General features: G+C 40.1%; 1 protein-coding gene across 8 annotated transcripts in view; it reads left to right on the top strand.

Moving 5' to 3' along the window:
- The window catches only part of LOC128895987 (choline transporter-like protein 1), a 49,398-nt gene extending 30,755 nt beyond the window's left edge, over window positions 1–18,643 (top strand). For 3 of the 8 annotated variants that reach the window (XM_054159066.1, XM_054159069.1, XM_054159068.1), the window contains exons 2-18: window positions 2,209–2,358; window positions 7,220–7,336; window positions 7,429–7,577; window positions 10,703–10,771; window positions 11,096–11,155; window positions 11,597–11,723; window positions 12,985–13,048; window positions 13,130–13,238; window positions 13,414–13,522; window positions 14,579–14,698; window positions 14,763–14,888; window positions 14,959–15,065; window positions 16,038–16,294; window positions 16,455–16,621; window positions 16,685–16,777; window positions 16,890–16,982; window positions 17,091–18,643. In XM_054159066.1, coding sequence (XP_054015041.1) covers window positions 2,308–2,358; window positions 7,220–7,336; window positions 7,429–7,577; window positions 10,703–10,771; window positions 11,096–11,155; window positions 11,597–11,723; window positions 12,985–13,048; window positions 13,130–13,238; window positions 13,414–13,522; window positions 14,579–14,698; window positions 14,763–14,888; window positions 14,959–15,065; window positions 16,038–16,294; window positions 16,455–16,621; window positions 16,685–16,777; window positions 16,890–16,982; window positions 17,091–17,153 — 1,881 coding nt within the window. In that variant the 5' untranslated portion in view covers window positions 2,209–2,307 and the 3' untranslated portion in view covers window positions 17,154–18,643. Of the gene's footprint in view, window positions 1–385; window positions 2,359–7,219; window positions 7,337–7,428; window positions 7,578–10,702; window positions 10,772–11,095; window positions 11,156–11,596; window positions 11,724–12,984; window positions 13,049–13,129; window positions 13,239–13,413; window positions 13,523–14,578; window positions 14,699–14,762; window positions 14,889–14,958; window positions 15,066–16,037; window positions 16,295–16,454; window positions 16,622–16,684; window positions 16,778–16,889; window positions 16,983–17,090 lie in introns of those variants that run through there. The other 5 variants (XM_054159070.1, XM_054159067.1, XM_054159072.1 and 2 more) reach the window with 5 other exon arrangements.
- Window positions 18,644–19,132: the final 489 nt, after the last annotated feature.

Here is a 19,132-nt window from a genome sequence, read left to right on the forward strand (position 1 = left end):
TTAGAGTTGCTATTAATGAAAAGGCAACAAGTTCGCAATACAATTTAATTTCTAATTAACTCCAGTGGTCCGTCCTTTCTTGTCAGCTGATTTTCTCTTTCACGGAGCACGGCTATTCATCTCGACATGGCTGAATCGATCGTCCCGTCTTGCATTCGAATTTCTCGCAAAACTTCTCTTAACGATTGCCTCGAAAATCGCGGTCCCTTTTCACAAAAGCGTTTAAATACCAGAAAAGTGATACTCCGTGAAAGGGGGAAAATTGAGTGCAACGGCGAACGAGGCAGAATTTCGAACCTGGTGGTCGTCGAGTATTCTCGTGCTGAATTTCTGCCGACCGTTTGTTCCTGTCTACAAAAGAAATTATAAGTTTATTCTTAATCGGCTGTAAAACCGAGCACCCTTGTACACCATGAACCAGTCCACTGAAAAAACACCTCTAAAATAAGAGGGCAGTAGAAACGAATAAATACTATAATTATATTAACGCGTATAATTCCCGTTTTATTTATTCAGCTCGACGATTAACAGGTCGAGCCCCAATTCAGTACACGCGTATTAATAACGTATCGCAATTTAAATTGCGCGTAGCAAGAGAGCCATGCATATATACAATACGTTAGTGGTTATATTATCAATACTAAATACTAACAGCAGAACCGAGTAGCATGAATAATGTGGACTTGCAACATTGCTAATAAAGCAGAAGAAATAGAATAGAATCAATTGATAGCAAGCAATTATTTTTTATTTTCCCACGAATAAAACAAAATACGATAGAAGGTTGTAAGCCCAGTTATAATGTATAATAATGGTTTGCACCTGGAATATTTTAAATAGGACGTTACTGGTATCCCGGAGGGGAATAATAAGTAGTAACAGGTAATCGTCTCGAACGAAGGAAGACGTAGAATTTATTACCCAGATATTCGGGCACTCGGGTAGAGAGCTCGATACATATTCAACGGGAATAATCGTTACGTTAATGCTTCGTGTCCGAGGCTGACAAAGAACCAATCCTTGATTCCAATTATCAGCGCGTTTGTTTCGTAACCGCAATCCCGATAATTAATGGAGGGACAAAGTTTGAAACAGAGTTTCCCCGTTCGACGAGGGAACTCTGCGAAAATAACTGTCCGATGCTATTCGACTTGCTAAAAGCGGAAAGGCAACAACCCCCGAGACATTACGTACCAGTCATTTCGCCGTGGCGTGCAGGCTTATTCGATTAATCGATCCGCAACTGACGTAACCCGCGTCGAGAGAGACGAGGATGTCTCGGGAAATATTAATGACGTCGGTCGGAAATCGTGAACAAAAAAAAAAGTAGGAGAAAAAGATATTTTTCACTTTTCGAAATTTTGATTCAATATTGCCACCGAGACACGGAGTTGGAAAATTGACGCACAAACATGGCGTCTGCGTGGAATAAGGAACATTACTTCTGGGATGATCCGATTAGTGACTGCAGATAAATAAAGAAACTTTGTAATCCAGTCTGTGCAAGTATACTATATTTTCTTAGATAGGAAATCCATGATCCTTTCGGTATATGTGACAATTTATGGAACAGGTCTTCGGTCTTCGTTCTTGGTTTCGAAATTTTTTCTGACCTAATAGTTTCGTAAAAATTGAAACGCGTTGTTTACGTGCTTCTGTAATGTAAAATTCTTGAACATGTTCCGGAAAGCCTCTTCAAGGGTACAAGACACTCTAACAACTAGGGACAACTGATAAACTTCAAGTATACAACAAAAAAAAAAAAAAAAAAAAGAGATTACAAGTAATATCGTTGACGAAGAGAATGAATGGACAGCGATTGAACGTATCAGGCGCACCCGTGCACCAAAGAAAAAAATCAGAAGGCTTTCGAGCGGCGCGACTTAATACATTCCATCCGTTCCAGCGTTATCGGGGAATCATTTCGCGTTTATTATCGTCTTATTGCGATTGTCTTTATCTTGAAAACGGACGTTTTATCGTGATTTCTCACTCGACGAACGCCTCTTTCGCTTTGCAGCGCCGTCGAAGCGCGTAAGGGCTCCGCGCGGGCCACTTTTCCGCGAAATACGAAAACCGCGCGTCCCACCCCCCAGCAACACCTTTCGCCTCCCACCGCTGACGAAATCCCTGTCCCTCTGCCCCTCCGCCGTTTGTGTATTTTCCCGTTCGCTCTAAAGAACTTCCGTTTTAATTTATTCCCGGAAGCTGGTGCATCCGTGACAGCGGAGACCCCCGGAGGAGGAACAGTATCAGAAGGAAAAGTTTCTCGGCTATTTCCAAGGATTACCTTCTACTTCCTCGGGCATGGGTTGCTGCGGCTGCTCGGACGAGCCCTCGTCCAAGGTGGAGCCTAGGGTAAGAGTTATTTTTTATGATTCCACCGGCTGAAATTTCCACTCAAGTATTTTAATATAAAACTTTGAGTTTTGCTCTTGTCACGGTGAACTGAGCTGCACCACTTACAAGAAGAGGGGACGTGGACCGCGTCGCGTGATTTTTCTTCCTAGAGGGGTTGCCTTGCGTCTTGTGTTGAAATATGGACAATATTTGGGATTTTCACTCGTTTTTTTTTCTTTTTTTTTTTTTTTTTTTTTTTAACGGACGAGCATGCAACGAAGAAGTTATTTATAGTAGGATAACTAGTCGAGCTTCTAGGTATGAAAGGAAAACATAACGATCCACTAGTTCCGCAATCTACAGAAATATGAAAATTAAATCCACAAACAAATGGAAAGGACAAATGCCTGAAGAATACCAATATTTGTCACTGTCACTTCCTGGCTCTCAGGAAGAAAATATTTTCCACTCAAGGTCGCTGAACGTCTGTCCCCTCCCTTCCTCCCTATCCTCTGTTTGGTCATCACTGCGCCATCTTTTGCCTCACCGTTGCACTAGAAAGGGTGACGCGGTTCACCATCGACGAGGCGACCTTGAACGACCAATATTTTCTGGCTCCGATGTAGTCACGTGGTCGGAGATCGGCCTACATGAGACGACAGGGTAGCTGAATTCAGTGGATAAACGACGGGTTAAACGGAGTCTGCGACGCTCGTTGCGCGGTAATGAATTTCAGTATTAATTGGACGTTTTAGTTGGGTCGGTGACAGTTACAGTTGGCCCTTTAAATGAAGAGACTTGGATGTTATACGTTCTATTCGTTGGATTTCCGTTCCTATTTTCGTACCGCTTTGAACTATTACGCGAATACTTTCAATAAAATAATCAAGATTGGCGTAAAATTTCGCGGTGACGTTTTCACCTCATTCCGAGAACGTAACAACGATAAGCTTGACACGGGGTAAAACACCAAAAAAAAAGGGTAAACGCGAATCGGCCCTTTCATCGAGTCCTCTGTCAAATGAAAATAAATACACGCGAAGCAAATGACAAAAGTTTACGTGCGGAATTAAAAACTTTACTATGCATACAACGTAGAGTCTTACACCGAGTACACTGTTACTCTGTAACAACATACATTTGCATTTTCTAAATGGAAATAACAGTTTCGCTAACAAGCAAGCTGCAAGTTGCCCTTTCAAAGCACTATCTTCTTAATATTTTTCTATTAAAGTTGCGAAACTTAATAACGGAAGTTAGCCTAAGGAATTTTAATTTAGAAACTCGCCCAAACGACATGCACACTCGGTTGCATAATCTACGATAGCTGCGTAATTAACGCACGTTTCGCCAATTCTTTTGATACGGGCAAATTATAAAATTCCGTTTCCTTGTCTTTCTCGCGACGGCGAGTTTCTTTCGCTTCGGGTAATGGAAAGTTTGAATAAAAACTGAGATGACGTATATTGATGACAATGCGTTTGTGTGCGGAACTTCAGTCCAGAATCCTGCTAGCCATATCTCATTATATTTTTATAATAGCACCGGAATACAAATTTTATTTCCTACCACTTAAAGCGCATCCTGCTTTATCTCAAACGGAAAAAGTCATGCTTTTAACGATCAAACTTCGTATAAAAAGTTTCAAATGGCGTATTACGGATGCAAAGTCTGTATACACGCTGCGTGACACAGAAATAACAATAAGAGCAACGATAACCAGCCGTTGAGATTTTTTATTTTACTTTTCTTTCAATTTGTCATACCATTTTTGATGATCATATCGAACTGTAAATAAAGTGCCGTTTTCACGAGTTCAAACGATGCCAATCAATATAAACTTTAGTCGATGAAGTACCGTAGTTGCAAATGTTGGAAAGTGTCGCAAGAACACGTTTCTTGTATCCTTTTATTTTTATTCTTCGTCTATGTATTATTTTTCTCTACTTTTTTTTTTTTTTTTTTTAACCAGCGTCATATTTCCGGTTGTATTTATCGTAGAGAGTTTTGCAAGGACTCGTTTTCTTTTTTGTTGAAATATAGTTTTCACGGCATTGTTTCATTTGTTTTGCGAAATTCTAGCTGGTTTTGGAACTGTGGCGCAAAAACTGAATAAATCTACTTCCAGTAGTTATTTTGAGAAAAACGTTTAACTCAAATCGTTCTACTTTTGAGTCGATTTCGCCTCCAGAGGCTGACGTAGCATGCGTCAAATAAAGTAAACGAAGCGACATCAGATGGCGCAGCGTTCTTACGGGATAGTATGGAGTGGGGATAACGATACAGTGACCTTGAGCAACCAATACTTACTGTCTCGGATAAGAAAGTGTGTATTTTCGTATTCCTGGAAGCTGCAGGCTTCTCAGAGACGGATTGTATAATTACGTCTAAACGTAAGGATTCGTGGTACGCGTGCCAGCAGCATTAAAGTAGTTTAAATGGAGCTTGTGGGTGTACGTATGCAGGTGTGTGTGCGCGCGTGATTATTGTTAAGAACGGAGAGCGCAATGCGAGAGTAGGATTCAGGGCGAGAGTTGAGTGAATATAGCAAGTGGAGCGGGCGTACGGAGAGTTTTAAAAAGAGTTTTAATGAGAGAGCGCAATGCGGGAAACTGTTGCAATATAATTAACATATGCGATACTAAACTCCGTCCAAACCTTTCGCTGCGGTGACCCAAAACCGTTTAACGTGGAGGTTATTATAAGTGCCTGCTGCAAGTATCCATTTATTGTCTAACCTTCCGATATTAAACGACTAGGAGAAAATGAGGCATGGATGTGAAATTCTAGCAACCAGTAGTCACCAAGTCACTGAAAAAATCCTGCTTCTATTAAATTTCTGTTCAATCCTCTTTCTTTAATTGTTCAAATTGAAATACGAGAGCTAAACTTTTTCGCTTTTGTACTCGAATCCATCGTCAGAGTAAATATTATGAAACTATATATGATTATACAATTTATACTCAAAATCACGGTATGTCAAATTCAAATATTTACTTAACACGCCATTAAATACTCCTTTAGCCGAATGTTTAATTTTCTTTGTCGTTTGAAATATATATTTACATTGAACATATTTCAACGTAACCGCGAGATCTGTCGGATAACTATTCGACCTAACTCGTCCATTTGGGGTAACGTAGCTTAAATTGCCCATAGTCTCTTGAACATGTAGATTTACGGTCGCCATGTACCTGGTGACAGGAAAAAACTCGCGATAATGATGTTATCAATACGACACAATGGCGTGCATTTAATAAGGCGAAGAGGAATTTAATTACGGTCTCGACGCTAATGCAAGGTCACCGTCAAAGAATCTAATTAATTTAGGGTGGCGGCTGCACACGGTCTGACTTGTAACAGGGTTACAAGTTCCCCTCTGTCGGTGAAACGGCGCGGATTCGCTAAAAGCATTAGCTCCGCCCGATTTCACCGACTGAAAATTTACTGGTACGCGAACCGCAAACGATAGATTCGGCTTTTTCGATCGTATTATAGAAACGTGCGCGTATTTACATCAAAGTTCGCGATTGAAGTGGTAAGTCGACGATCGAGTGTATCCAATCGGAATGTACACTTTTAGCACTCGTTTCAAAATTACTTTGTTCAGTTTTCCTCCACTTCTTTCCATTCTTTCACTCGACGGTTGAATTTTTCCAATATATCGATGCACCAATCTGACGATTAGTAATTTCTATATTATGAAAAAGTAAATAATGATTCCCGAATTGATACGATCGAAGATACAATTAATAAAAGCGTATTTCTTATCGTTAATCCAGCTGCAGTTAATCGAATCGATAATGCCAATGACGATATAGTGTTATTAATTGCAACAATCACGACCATAGAATCTGTTAAAGCTAAAGGAGTATTTAATGGAACCGAACGAATAAATTCATCATTATTATTTATATTTCCGGCGAATCAATGAAAGCGTCTAATTAATTAAAGATGCGCATTTTGCACCCGTGTTGCGATAAACCGAATCAAAGGCACTCCTTTCGTTTAAAACGTTGCATCGTTCTATATAGAAGCAAAACAATTTAATCGAAGACTCTTATTTATCTTCTTTGAATGAGCATATTCCATATTTTTTTATTATTATTATTATTATTATTATTATCCTTTTTGTTTTTTTGTTTAATAATCGGAGAAACGTACTCGGTCGCACGGACGAAAAGTTTTAAATCGTTAACACGCGGGTCGGGAGGTTTCGAGCGCGGCTCTGTGAAAGGTTCGTTGATTTTCGATAAAGAGTTTTTTTTAATTATACGGCGCGCTTCAGCTTTCCAATAGCGCCGCGGCAATTTCGATTTCGAAACGATTCGCCCGTTTATTGAAAAGTATAAAGACTGCGTGCAGACGAATCGCTGCGAAGCACAATATAAAATAAATGAATTATCCCGTGCATTTGGGATGAGAATTTTTTAAACGGTACGAACCGTATATCAGAGAGGTTTTATTAAACTAAGTGGTAACCTCATTGTCTCGTATTTTGGAAAATATTAGACAGGAGCTTGTCTTTCTAGAAACGTGAGTATTACTGAAGCAAAGATTAACTCAATCACGTACCTTTGCATTACCAAGGGTGCTCTAATAAAGCACGAAATTATTTTCTGATTCGAGGTAATCAAATTCTTGAAATAATATTTCATATAATATCAGCAGACCCTGACGTTATATCCAGGGATCGCAGAGCTACGTTTCAAAGCTTCCATTAAATTAACGCTCTGAATCTTTATTTTACGTGACTATGAACAAAAAAATCGCAAAAATGATATGCTGCAATTTCAAATTACCGCTGAAACACACGCCAGACTTGAAGTTGGCCAAGAGAAGTTCCTCGCTCACGAATTGCCATGTTTGTCGGTTTCAGACGCCAGAAAATGATGAGGGCATGTCATCGAGACAGTCCGAGCAGATTTTCGTCACCGATCGATCCTGCACCGACCTTTTGGCTCTGATCGTTCTGATCGCACTCGTCGCCGGTTACGTATGTCTCTACTTGGTCCTATTCTCTATCTCTGTAGTCGCGACGTGCCCCGTGCGACGAGAAAATCTTTTCCTGTTCTGCTTCCGGCGCAGGGTTTTCTGGCGAGCAACGCTGTGAAGAAAGGAGACATCTACCGCGTAATAAATGGCTACGATAACTGTGCAAACGTTTGCGGCCGCGTCACGCAGCACGAAACTGATCCCAAATTTAGTTGCAAGGGTGGGGACATGACGGACAAGCGGTAAGAATCAGCAATCTTCTATCCGTGGTCCGAGGAAACCGTGCTCTGTCGTCCGAGTTCGTACGAGCGTCCATCGTCGGACATGGGCAAAATTTTATTCAAATAATCGGTGACAATTCATTCGTTTTTCGTTTGGTCATTGTGAACAATTTTTGTGGAAATCTTTGTATATTATATTAGTAATGATAATAATCTGATAGAATCGGAGTATTTAACAAATTTGTTCATGTTTTGTTGACAGGATTAAAGAATTTAAAATTCTATACAATTACGAATTAATTTAGATTTTTTTATTCTCTTTCAGTAGTACATTAGAGTATGTTTATTTTCGTTTTTATTCGCAGACCAATGGATATAAAGTGGTCTTTTCTTTAATTCGTTATTGGGAGTTTTTATTTAGGAAAGAATTTCGCCCATCTCTGGCTGCTAGTCGCACCGGGAATGCTGCGAGGGTCGAGTGATAAGCTCATTCGGATACTTTAATAGGACGTCGACTTGTATTGCGGCTATGAATGTCAAACAGTACCTAATCGCGATCTACCGAGTGTCCCTATATAAGCGTCGGTCGACAAACTTCAAAATTTTATTCAATACCAGACGGACAATTTTTTTTCTGGTTCAACTATTTGCACTACGCGCGCTACAATTCAATTCAAGTTTCGTCTCAAACTGAGAAATGAAATAATTGATTAACTTTGAATTTTGAATCTTTATAATTTGTTGCGATAGAGCCATTTTGATCCCGGTTTAATTCTTTCCACTTTGATTTACTTATTGTAACAAAAAGTGGGTTAATCAGATATACGATTACAATTTCGATTATAAACTCAAAAGAAATACTAGTAGTGCAAAGGGTTAACATATACAATTACGAGATTATCAATCGTTTTAGAGATTCCCCTTTCACTGCAACGTGATTTTTTTTTTCATTGAAGCTTATATGACGGTAGCGTATCGTACACGGTTGAACGTGTGTTTTTATCATCTGGAACGCTATTGTAATAGAGACGTGCCATTACGACTAACAAGGGGGTCGTATAGCTATCCCACTGGAGATTTTGATGATATTTGGAGGGGGTAATCTGTAGGTCGATGACATTCTGAGTGTCGGATAACATCGTCCAGAATACTTCGTTCCAATAAGCATGCTTCATAAACTAATAGGATTCAACAAATATCCGAGCTATTATAACGATCAATCTTTCAGTAAAGTAAAAATAGAATAAAAAATAATAAGAAATGTACAACACTCAAATTTAGTTTATGCATAGATATTCGTTTTTCACTCGAATATAAAATGTTCAAATGTTTCCGATGAAGTGCTTTAATCTAAAAGCAAGTCGAAGCTCTTTTCCTTACATTTTCTAAGCGACACACTGTGTATTTTTCTCGTAGGTTACTTTTTAAACAAGTTCTTCAAAGAAATATTTAATCATCCAACACATTTATCCTCGTCCGAGTGTTTTAGTTAAATTGAAAACGATATAACCTGAAGATTATTCGATGTTGAAATTCGAAAAGGCCTCCCGGGACACCCTGTATAGACAGCAATTGCACACGTTTCGGGTTCAATGTGACTAATTAGCCAAAACGAAAACGGTCGGGAAGTTTCTCGTGTAAAATAGAATACATCGCGAATATTTTCGCTGACTTCGTGCGTATTTCCCTCGAATTTTCATTTAAGTTTCTCTTTTTCCCCTCCTGCCCCGTTTGAAGCGCGTCGAGTAAAAAGTTTTGCGCGCAACTTTTCGCGAGTATCCACTGCTCCCAGGCAAAAATATTCGCTGAATAAATTTGTTAGCGCGCTAATCCTTTGCGGTCGAAGCTGGGAGATATATATTAATTTACGCGGCAGAGTTTTCCGCGGCAAACGTTACAAATTAGATTGTCGGCGGTGTCTTCTCGTTTGCGCAAACCGGCGCGCTTTCTGAGACGTTGACCCGGTTTCGTTCAAATGTTTGTTTATCAATTCTCCCGCTTGGAGGTTTATCTCACAATCAGGACTTTCGAGTGTTAATTGAGCGACTTCCAGTCACTTTCGACCACTCGAAACCGCGTCTAGTATGCAATTTTCCGCATCCTGTTACCTTTTCTAACTCAATCCCCATCCTCACAACATTCTACCTGTAGACTTTTGACTTTTCCAGCCAGGTAAAACTATTCGCCAAGTAAATTCGTTGGGTTCGCGCAGATCCTATGGAAACAGAGGCCAGAATTCGCTCTGAAAATATTGCCTCTGGTAACAAGATTAGAAGTTTGCATTTAACAAACTTCAGTTTATAAACTCTTCCTTTTTTTCGGTGGGGTAAACGGAACTATGAAATTCTCTTTAGACAGTGATGGATCCAAACTTCCTTTTTATTTCCATTGGAGTCCCACGCTAATTTCTACAAAAATTTTCATTTTGAAAGTAACCTTTACAATTCGGCTTTTTATCATTCTTTTTTCATTACTAATTTATTCGTTTGTTTCAATAATTTCTACAAACATTTAAATTACTAGAATAACTTTTGTAACTCATTTCCTATAATTACTTTTTCGTTCATTCTTCCGTTACCTTTTATTAATCCATTTATGATTTAGCAAATAAAAAAAAAACATTAAACTGCGAATTCGTAAAAAAATATTTGGAAGAAAACGCATTCACACGCATCACACGCATTCTTCGAAAGATCGATCGTTGTTTAAGTTCGGTCCACGTGAAATTCGAAGAGGCGAATTTTCTTCGCCGCGTAAAATTCGTTAATACGTTCACAACGAATTAGAAGCGATAAAACGGTAGCGTGAATTCCAAGTATTTTACGGTGGGTGTTATAGTAATGAATGAAACAAGTGCGCGACAATGAAAGCCCGCCGATGATTAATACATCGTTAAGCAGCCAGCGGCGACGATACCGAAACGAAAGGATGCAAATTGCGCCTGGGACTCGATTAAAACTCGAATCTCGGTGGAAAACTTACGCCGTGCGCGAGAAATAATGCGCGTAATTGCCGTTAATGTTCCATATAAATTCCCGTGCTCGGACGGTCGAGCACTTTTCCAGAGGATTTTCCAATTCCTGCCGACACTTCCCGCGGCCACGGGTTCATTAACACCGCGCTCATTAATAATTCATTTCCCCCAGGTATCTGCTGATGACCGTGGAAGCGAACGGAATGAAGACACGCAAGTGCGTGTCCAACTGCACCGATCAGTTAGTATTCCATAATGCACAACTTTTCCCTAAATGACCATCGCTGCGTCCAAGCCGCGAAACGATCCACCACAATGGCGGATGGAGACATTACCGAAACAAGAGCGATATTTTGATTCGTTCATCTGTTATTTAGTATTTAAATAGTTTGACAAAAAATCGTATCGTAAACGTCCCCATTATCGACACATATTTCATAGTCGCAAAAATTATGTTTATTATTTTTTACATACATCACAACATAGAGCATTGTATGGCACGCATACAGTACACTTTATTGCTTTATATAAAAATAATAATTCTGTTTAAATTTAAATGTTTAAGGAACAAGTCACCAATCATCGAGTTCTCGAGTTTAGGTATCCTATTCACCGTCATATCAATGTATGTACGAGTATCCGGCATCATGTAATGAAAAATATAGTGGCTGCTTGTTGTAACACTTGTATCAAAATGAAATCAATATTGTTTTCAAACCGTTTGAAAATATCAATCGCTAGAATCACGTGTGTTAATTTCACGACTGTTCACTTTTTATTTGCCATTTCATTTCGTTTTCACGTATACATATTTTGATTACCATATTGCAGATATAAATAAATAGAGAATATATGTTTCACCAAAAAGAAGGGATTTTACGAAACTATTATTAATCAGATCGAAACTGTCGATGACTGGGGTAGTGTCGAATGTAGATGCACCTAGGTGTTTTAATATTTGCAAAAATGTCTAGCACATCCTAGAAGTAGTTTTTATTGTTAATTTAGTGTGAATGATTTTGGGAACAATTCATTCCTCGCGTGGTGTCCTCGTCTTTTTCCACAGGGTGATATTCCTGAATCGTTGCGTGCCCAAGCAGCTATCCGAGACGACCAACTCCTTTATCAAGAAACTCGGTTTGGACAATTTCTACAAGGTCTGTAGCTACGTTTTCAGTAAAAGTCGAATTCAAGTACGTACTGCGACTGTATTGGACTTAGATGTTTTCTATGTAGCCTAGCTAGTGTGATGATTCAGTTGCTAAATATCGGTATCGATGATAGAGGGTAGCAACCCCTAAGAGACACCCTATACCGAGTATCTCAAAATAAGTGCCAATCGAAATAACGCTTGAACTATTGATTTTATAAAATAATAGACGTTGCTAAATAAACAACTATTTTCGTTTTCCATTATTTTATAAAATCAATAGATTTTAGGTATCATGTGATTGGACGCTTGTCTCGAGGCACTCTGTGAGCTTCATCGATCTTTTTAACCTTTTCAATAAAATATTTCACACTATCAGTTGAGGGGTACACGTGTTGCTGTCTAGCTTTTATAAATCTAACAGAAACAAAGATTTTATCGTAGTCGTATTCTAAATTACACGAAGTAGCCTTTCCACTCACATGACAAACGACGGTGATTCGTTCCGAATAAAAAGACGATGAGAAATGGAATTCAAACGAGAGTAAGTACCATAAAAATGCGTAATTTCAAATAGAGTTGACTGCTACATCGATTCGTATTTACCTTAATCTCCGTGTCATGCTCGACGAAGAAATTAAACCAAACTAACCCCGAATTAACCCCAACTGGTAGAGTGAAGTTGATTCGTTCTTGATGAAAAAAGTAGGCGTCGCTATATGCTACTCATCCAAACTAAGTGCGTGGCTGTTCTTACATCGATGCTAGATTAATTCGTCACGCAATCATATACTGCAAAATAAATTTAAAACGAGCGCCAATTAATAACAAATACAAGTAATCGATGCTATAATTTCATTTTCGCTAAACATCATTGTATATTAATAATTTTCGGTCGATTATGGTTTACAATTCAATGGCTATTGTTTGTAGAGTTCCTTTTCTTTTGAATCGTTAATAGTTGAGCCTGTTGAATGTTCCATCTTCCGTTAATATTCAATTTCAAATTTTTTCGAGGGTTGAAGGAATAAACTCGATTTAGTTAACAAAAATTCTTAAATATACAATTCATACTTACTTCATTGGAGATCTGACGTAACAAACATTACATTAAAGAAAAGAATGTTTTCCTAATCGAATGCGTTCCTACAACCAAAAGAAAGAGGCTACTAAAAGCAAATATAAGCAGTTAGAAACAACGTCACCCTTGCAAGAACAGCGTAGATCGTATTGACCCCCTAATTAACCGATGCTTAATTTCCTGCAATTAGCAATGGAGCAATAAGAGTTGCGCATAATTTTAGGAGGCTTCCAGGGATTTGACCATCGCCTGGGTAGAGTTGGTGTACCTCCTGCTCATAGCTCTAGGTATGTACTTATCCCTTTTGCTCCCTTGCTCTCCGATATCAACAATCGAAATTCTTATCATTTTTCGTAAATGACTTTCAGCTATCTCGCTCGCTATCTTAATTGCCTTCCGTTATATGGTGCAGTGGGTCGTTTACATTGTCTTAATCGGCGCCATTCTCGCCTGTATCGGTGGCTCGGCGTACCTCTGGTAAGCTTATCCCTCTTTGTACCCCACGATACCATCGTGAGAGATCCATTGCACGATTTATATCCTAGACACGATAGAACGCGTGACCGGCGAATGTTGCTTAGCGTTCTCCGCCGTCTTTGGATGCTGTGTATCGTGAGTTGTCTTGAATCGAGAAAGCATTATCGTCCCTCAGGTTGGCGTGGTACAATGAAAAGAAAGGGGTGGAGGCGCACCAGATACCCGAGGAGGATTCCAGCCAAGAGGCCTACTTCGTTTATGCGATACTGCTGTCTTCCGTTACCGTAAGATACATCATATCTCAGCGCCTATACGTACAGACTTTAGATCCCAGATATCTTGACAACGACATCAGAGTGTCGCCAGACGTTTGAGTAATCTCCACAGCAAACAGAGTCCGGGATCAAACTTAGCGTGAAAATGTTATATTAATGTTGGCGTGGAGATCGTTCAAAGTGATTGCTAAAATTTATTTACTTTTCGGAAAGGTTCAAATTTCTGTATAGAAGAGGAAACGTTCTTTGTTGTAAGAGCAACGGTATCGTTGCAGGCTAGATTCTCTAGGGGACTCTTCGTCGAGGCTTTTCGGGAGATCTGTTCTCAAATAGGAAACTGTTTTCGATTGGTAGACGTATTTGAAACAGAATCCTCTAGTAAAGCCTCGCTAGAAAGTCCTCTAGCTAGGATCTAGAACGAAAGCTACGGTACCATTGCCCTAACAACCGAGAATATTACTTCTTCCATTTAAGTAAAGTGCTATTGCAATTGGACCGGTAACCCATAACCGAGCAGATGTCCATAACCGATACTTTAGTCTACCGTATACTCGATGCAGCAGTGCGATATCAGACGACCAGAAGGCATTATTATTATAAGCAGGGACACTTCGTTGCACCAGATGTCAAACACCTAAATTTCTTTTTGAATCGAACAAAATAAATTTCATTTGCTAGCTTGTCCTGAAATTTCGATCTTCTCTATGTGGAGAGAAATAATCTTGGTTCAATGAGCAACAGTATCGCAGCGTTTCGTCTTAGATTCACTAGAGGATCCTCTTCAGCAAGTATTTTCTAGAGGATTCTGCCTCGGGTAGGACCTTCAACCGCTATTCGAGTCAGGATCAGCTAGAAAAACCACCTCAACGAAGAATCCTCTGGCGAATCTAGGACGAAAGCTGCAGTGCCGTTACTCTAGCGGCCAAGAGAACGTTACTTGGTTGCACCAGGTGTGAGACATCCAGGTTTTGCAGTGGAATAATCCATAACTGAACAGATACCAACAACCGTCACTTCACCCTACCTACGCGCCGCATCAGCGCCAATACCAGGTGTAATTTTCAGGTTATCACGCTTTTGATTGTCTTGGTGATGAGGAAAAGAATCGCCCTGGTGATGCAGCTGTTCCGCGAGGCGGGAAAGGCGGTTTACGCGATGCCGGCACTTCTTCTGCAGCCTATATACGTAAATATCACGGCTACAGAATGATACATAGAGTCTACCTGAAAACGATGAAATGGTATTACAGACCTACTTGCTCATCGGGCTCGCCGTTTGCGCTTGGGTGTACTGCATGCTCTTGATCGAGAGCGCTGGGAACATCTACATGAATACGAAAAATCATATACACTTCAGGAAGGACGCACTTCTGATTGTAAGTTAATAGATTGTTTCGACGTCGGAGAACGTGGAGCAGACGCGAGTGTACCTTTAATATCTTGCAGGCTACCAGGTGGTACAATTTGTTCATCTTTTTCGTCACCTGCGAGTTCCTCCTGGGCTGTCAGCACGTTGTCGTCGCCTGCGCCGTTGCACGATGGTTCTTCACCAGGTGACACTGTGATCAATATCCGTGGTTTGCAGGTGGATTGCTTTCCGCGGTACTCGTGGGAAATTTCCATGTCCACTTTGCGTTAGGAGACACCAACGTGTTCGGTTGCCAGCTTCGAGGACACTTCAAACAGTTGACTGTCAAACAGTATTAACATTTTCCGGATTCGACGTCGAGATTAACCGGGATACCGTATCGTTCGTCGTCTTTGTCGTTGTTTAACCACTCAACGGCCGCGCCCGAGTTAACTTGGGCAACATAGTCGTTGGGATAATCATACGAAACGAGTGGCGCACCCAGACGTTTAGCTAGGGTGGTGCAATTAAGAATTAACAAGACCGCGTCGCGATACCTTTCGTCACTTTGTAAATTGTGTTGAAGGAGATAGAGGGAACATTTATTCGACTTTCTTTTTGCGTACAATGGAATTCTCTTCCAGTTCGATTTGATCTCTACGTTAGGTAACAGTTAGATAGTTGAATATCTCTATCTACAAAGAAACTACCGACATCCGATCGTGTCCTTTCGGAAAGCAACCAAGATTTGCTGGAAGAATTTTTGGCCATCGCCCAAACTAACCGAGCTATTCAGATGCCTTGGGGATGAGGGTAGTCAAACAACGCGGTGGTTAGGGATAACGTTTAAGTGTCCTTGGAGCGGCCAGTCGATTTAGTTGCGTCCACGGTACGATAGACTTACCGATTACACGGATAAGATCGGGGACAACTTAGTAGCCGAGTAACCGACAATTAACGTACACCCGTTCGATTATCGGTACGAGATTGTTAACCAAGGGATGAGAATCCAATTTCGAGGGCAGACACTTGCCCACGGATAATCGACGTTTTGCTGTAGCGCAAAGACAAATTCCCACTATCCCAGCAAGAGTGAGTCCCTCGCCAATTACAGGAAAGCAATCCAAGGTCAGAGGAGTTACGAACCTCATTAAGCAAATACCTTTCTCTCGTACAGAGACAAGAAGAAGCTCTCTCTGGCGGTAACACGGGGCTTCGGTTATCTCGTGCGATATCACTTAGGCACGGTCGCGTTCGGGGCACTGGTTATTGGTGTAGTTCGGCTCGTAAGAGCGATAATTTCCTTCGTCCAGAATCGCCTGAAGCGTTACGATAACGACCTTGTGCGGGGAATATTGTGGTGCTGTCAGTGCTGTCTCTGGTGTTTCGAGTGCGCTCTGAAATTCCTCACCAGGAACGCTTACATCGAAACAGGTACGCATTAGTTGGATTTTATGTAGACTTGTCTAAATCGGTCCCTTATATTAGCTTATCCTAAAACGTACTTGCGATGTAAAACAGATTAGTAAATCTGTTCCCTTCGATGAAATATTTCTATCGCGTATAATAACTATTTTCTTACGAATGTTTCCAGCGATATACGGATGCAACTTCTGCACTGGTGGGCGGAAAGCGTTCCAAGCGTTGGCAAGTAATATCTTAAGAGTCGCTGCCATTAACAGCGTCGGGGACTTTGTCCTATTTCTAGGAAAGGTTCTGGTCGTTACATTAACGGTCGTCAGCGGAATTTATCTGGTCCAGGTACGTGTCCAACGTCTTCTTTATCAGCGTGACTCCATCGTTCTAATTCCGGTGTGTGTTTAGAAGAAGGAAGGACTTCATCATCCCTGGGTGCCGATAGCGCTCGCTGGAGTGTTTGCTTTCCTGGTGGCGCACTGCTTCATCTCAATATACGAGGTTCGTGGACAAGTAAATCAAATTAAAAATAACTTATAAAAATACGCCTTAGGAAATTAAATAACAATCAATCGTATCCCTATAAAATTAACCATCGATTTTTGTGTTACAGATGGTCATAGACACCATATTCATTTGCTTCTGCGAAGATTGCGAGAAGAACGACGGCGTCGGTAGGCCGTACTACATGAGTCGTGGGTTAATGGTAAGTAAAACACGAGAAAAACATAGGAAAGATTTATTTGCATATACGAAAGTGTATTGTTCACTCTCTGTGATAACGTTTCATTAAAACGGTGACCTCTGTTTGCAGGAATTCGTCGAGAATAGCAAGAAGGCTCTGCAGCATCTGGATCATCATAGAGCCGGCGCGTAATGGCGATTGTTTGGTGTACTCGGTAGAAGCCAGTTCAGCATTTTAGAGATGCGAGAGATTTTTCAAGTCGTGCCTTCAGGAAACCTCGCGAGAAGGAATCACTGCGGCGTGATATCTTCGATAAGACTTTGGCGTATGAACGTCGTGGATGTGCGTTTACAGTCCTGACATTTCTTCCCGTCGCGGCATTTCCGTGAATCTTTTAAATATACAGAGTGTTTTATCTTGGTTGTCATAATACACGTGCTGCCCCACGTGGAGGAAGGCTGCCATGATATACAGACGATTTCTGTCCATGATCTCTTTTCGTAGCATTTTCCCAGACAGGAAGTAGATATAACTAGATTCTGTTCAAATAATGGATGACTAATTTAAACGTTTATCCTATCGAACAGTCATTCGGGATAATTTTTCTTTCATTTTTTCATTTCATTCGGTTACCTAAATTAGTTTTGTTCGCTATATAAATATAAGAAGCGGTAAAAATAGTCCGATAAAACTGTCTGCGGTTTATGGTACCGTTCCTATGCAGCGCTGTTCGTGTATGTAGCTGATAACGATAACGCCAATGAAGGGCAGAATTATATTCGGCAGAAATGTACGATGAACAAAAACACGGTATAGTGATTCATTGATAGAATTGTAAGTTTACATTCTGTTATACTTAACAAACAAAAGATATATATGAAATATTTGAGGCTTTTTATGATTGATACTAACTGAAGCTTTCAAATGTAAGTTGTGTCTTTTAAGTACTCTCCAACGTTTCGCCAGCATGGTAGTTAACTTCTTTAGGGATCAAATGAAACGCTGATATCGTCATTTGATATATCAATGATGTTATGACATATCAGTGTGATATTTGATCCTTACGAAACTAGCTCCATCGTTAAACACACGATCGCCTCGGTTAGTATCAATCAGCGGACATATGTATCATTCTTCAAAATTGTTTATTCAAATAACAATTCTGACCATCTTTGGCTAACGCACGCTTCGATATTCTTCTATAACAAAGAATGGATATAGATATTTTAATCGTTACCTACGCACACTTACTGTTACCTCGAGTCATCGTTATCGAAGAAGACTAGGTTGAGGAGTCTAGCTGATTAGGTAGCCGCTATAATCGTATGCGAACAAATGGTTAACATTCCGTATTGTTGCAATAGTTCCAGGATCATTGGCGATCCGTCACGTACTTTTTTTTATATCTTTTTGTACCAGTTCGTGACGTGTCCCAACGACGCGACGTATAGATAAAGTCGTTTCTAGCTTAATTGTTTCGAGTTTCAGTAAAAAATGACTTCGTTTGTAAAGTGCTGAATTAAAATGCATCATTAGAATGCGTCGTAGAAGCGTGCTTCTACGAAGGAAACATATTTTATATGCCAAAATATTTATAATAATGATGTTATAATGTATTTTTCATAAGTTAAGTAATATGTTGACTCAAAAATTTTATAAATAAAGTATCATTCAATGATTGACAGCTCCTAACAGTCTCTTACCTTGGTAGCACCCGACAATGCCTGAAAGCCTCTCACACACCTAACACCATACAACTACATACTTTACAGTAACATATTAACATACAATTGCAAATCGAAAATATTGCTTTTTCAAACCATATAGCCGCATGCAAAAGAGTAAAAAAGTTGCAAACACAAAATGTTTCCCATGCGATAATGACATCATATACAGCACTGTGGAAATTTTCATATACAGCATCGTGGAAAATAAGGGCAGGAGTCGCCCTATTATGCGGCAACCTGTTTCTCTGTTTGTCGGTCCGGTTGCCTGTTCGTAGGCGCAAAAGTGCCACCTCGTCACATATCATGTTCTCCTGTTAAACAGGAGTAAAAAAATCCGACATTACCCATCACAATTTGAGCGGGGCGATTTGCAACATTGTTGAACTTGACGCTGCTTAAAATTCAATAAAGTGGCAACTCAGAAGTTCGGAAAAATGTGACAGA

This window comes from Hylaeus anthracinus, unplaced genomic scaffold (genome assembly GCF_026225885.1).
Source record: "Hylaeus anthracinus isolate JK02 unplaced genomic scaffold, UHH_iyHylAnth1.0_haploid 5, whole genome shotgun sequence".
In the NCBI taxonomy this organism is placed as follows: Eukaryota; Metazoa; Arthropoda; class Insecta; order Hymenoptera; family Colletidae; genus Hylaeus; species Hylaeus anthracinus.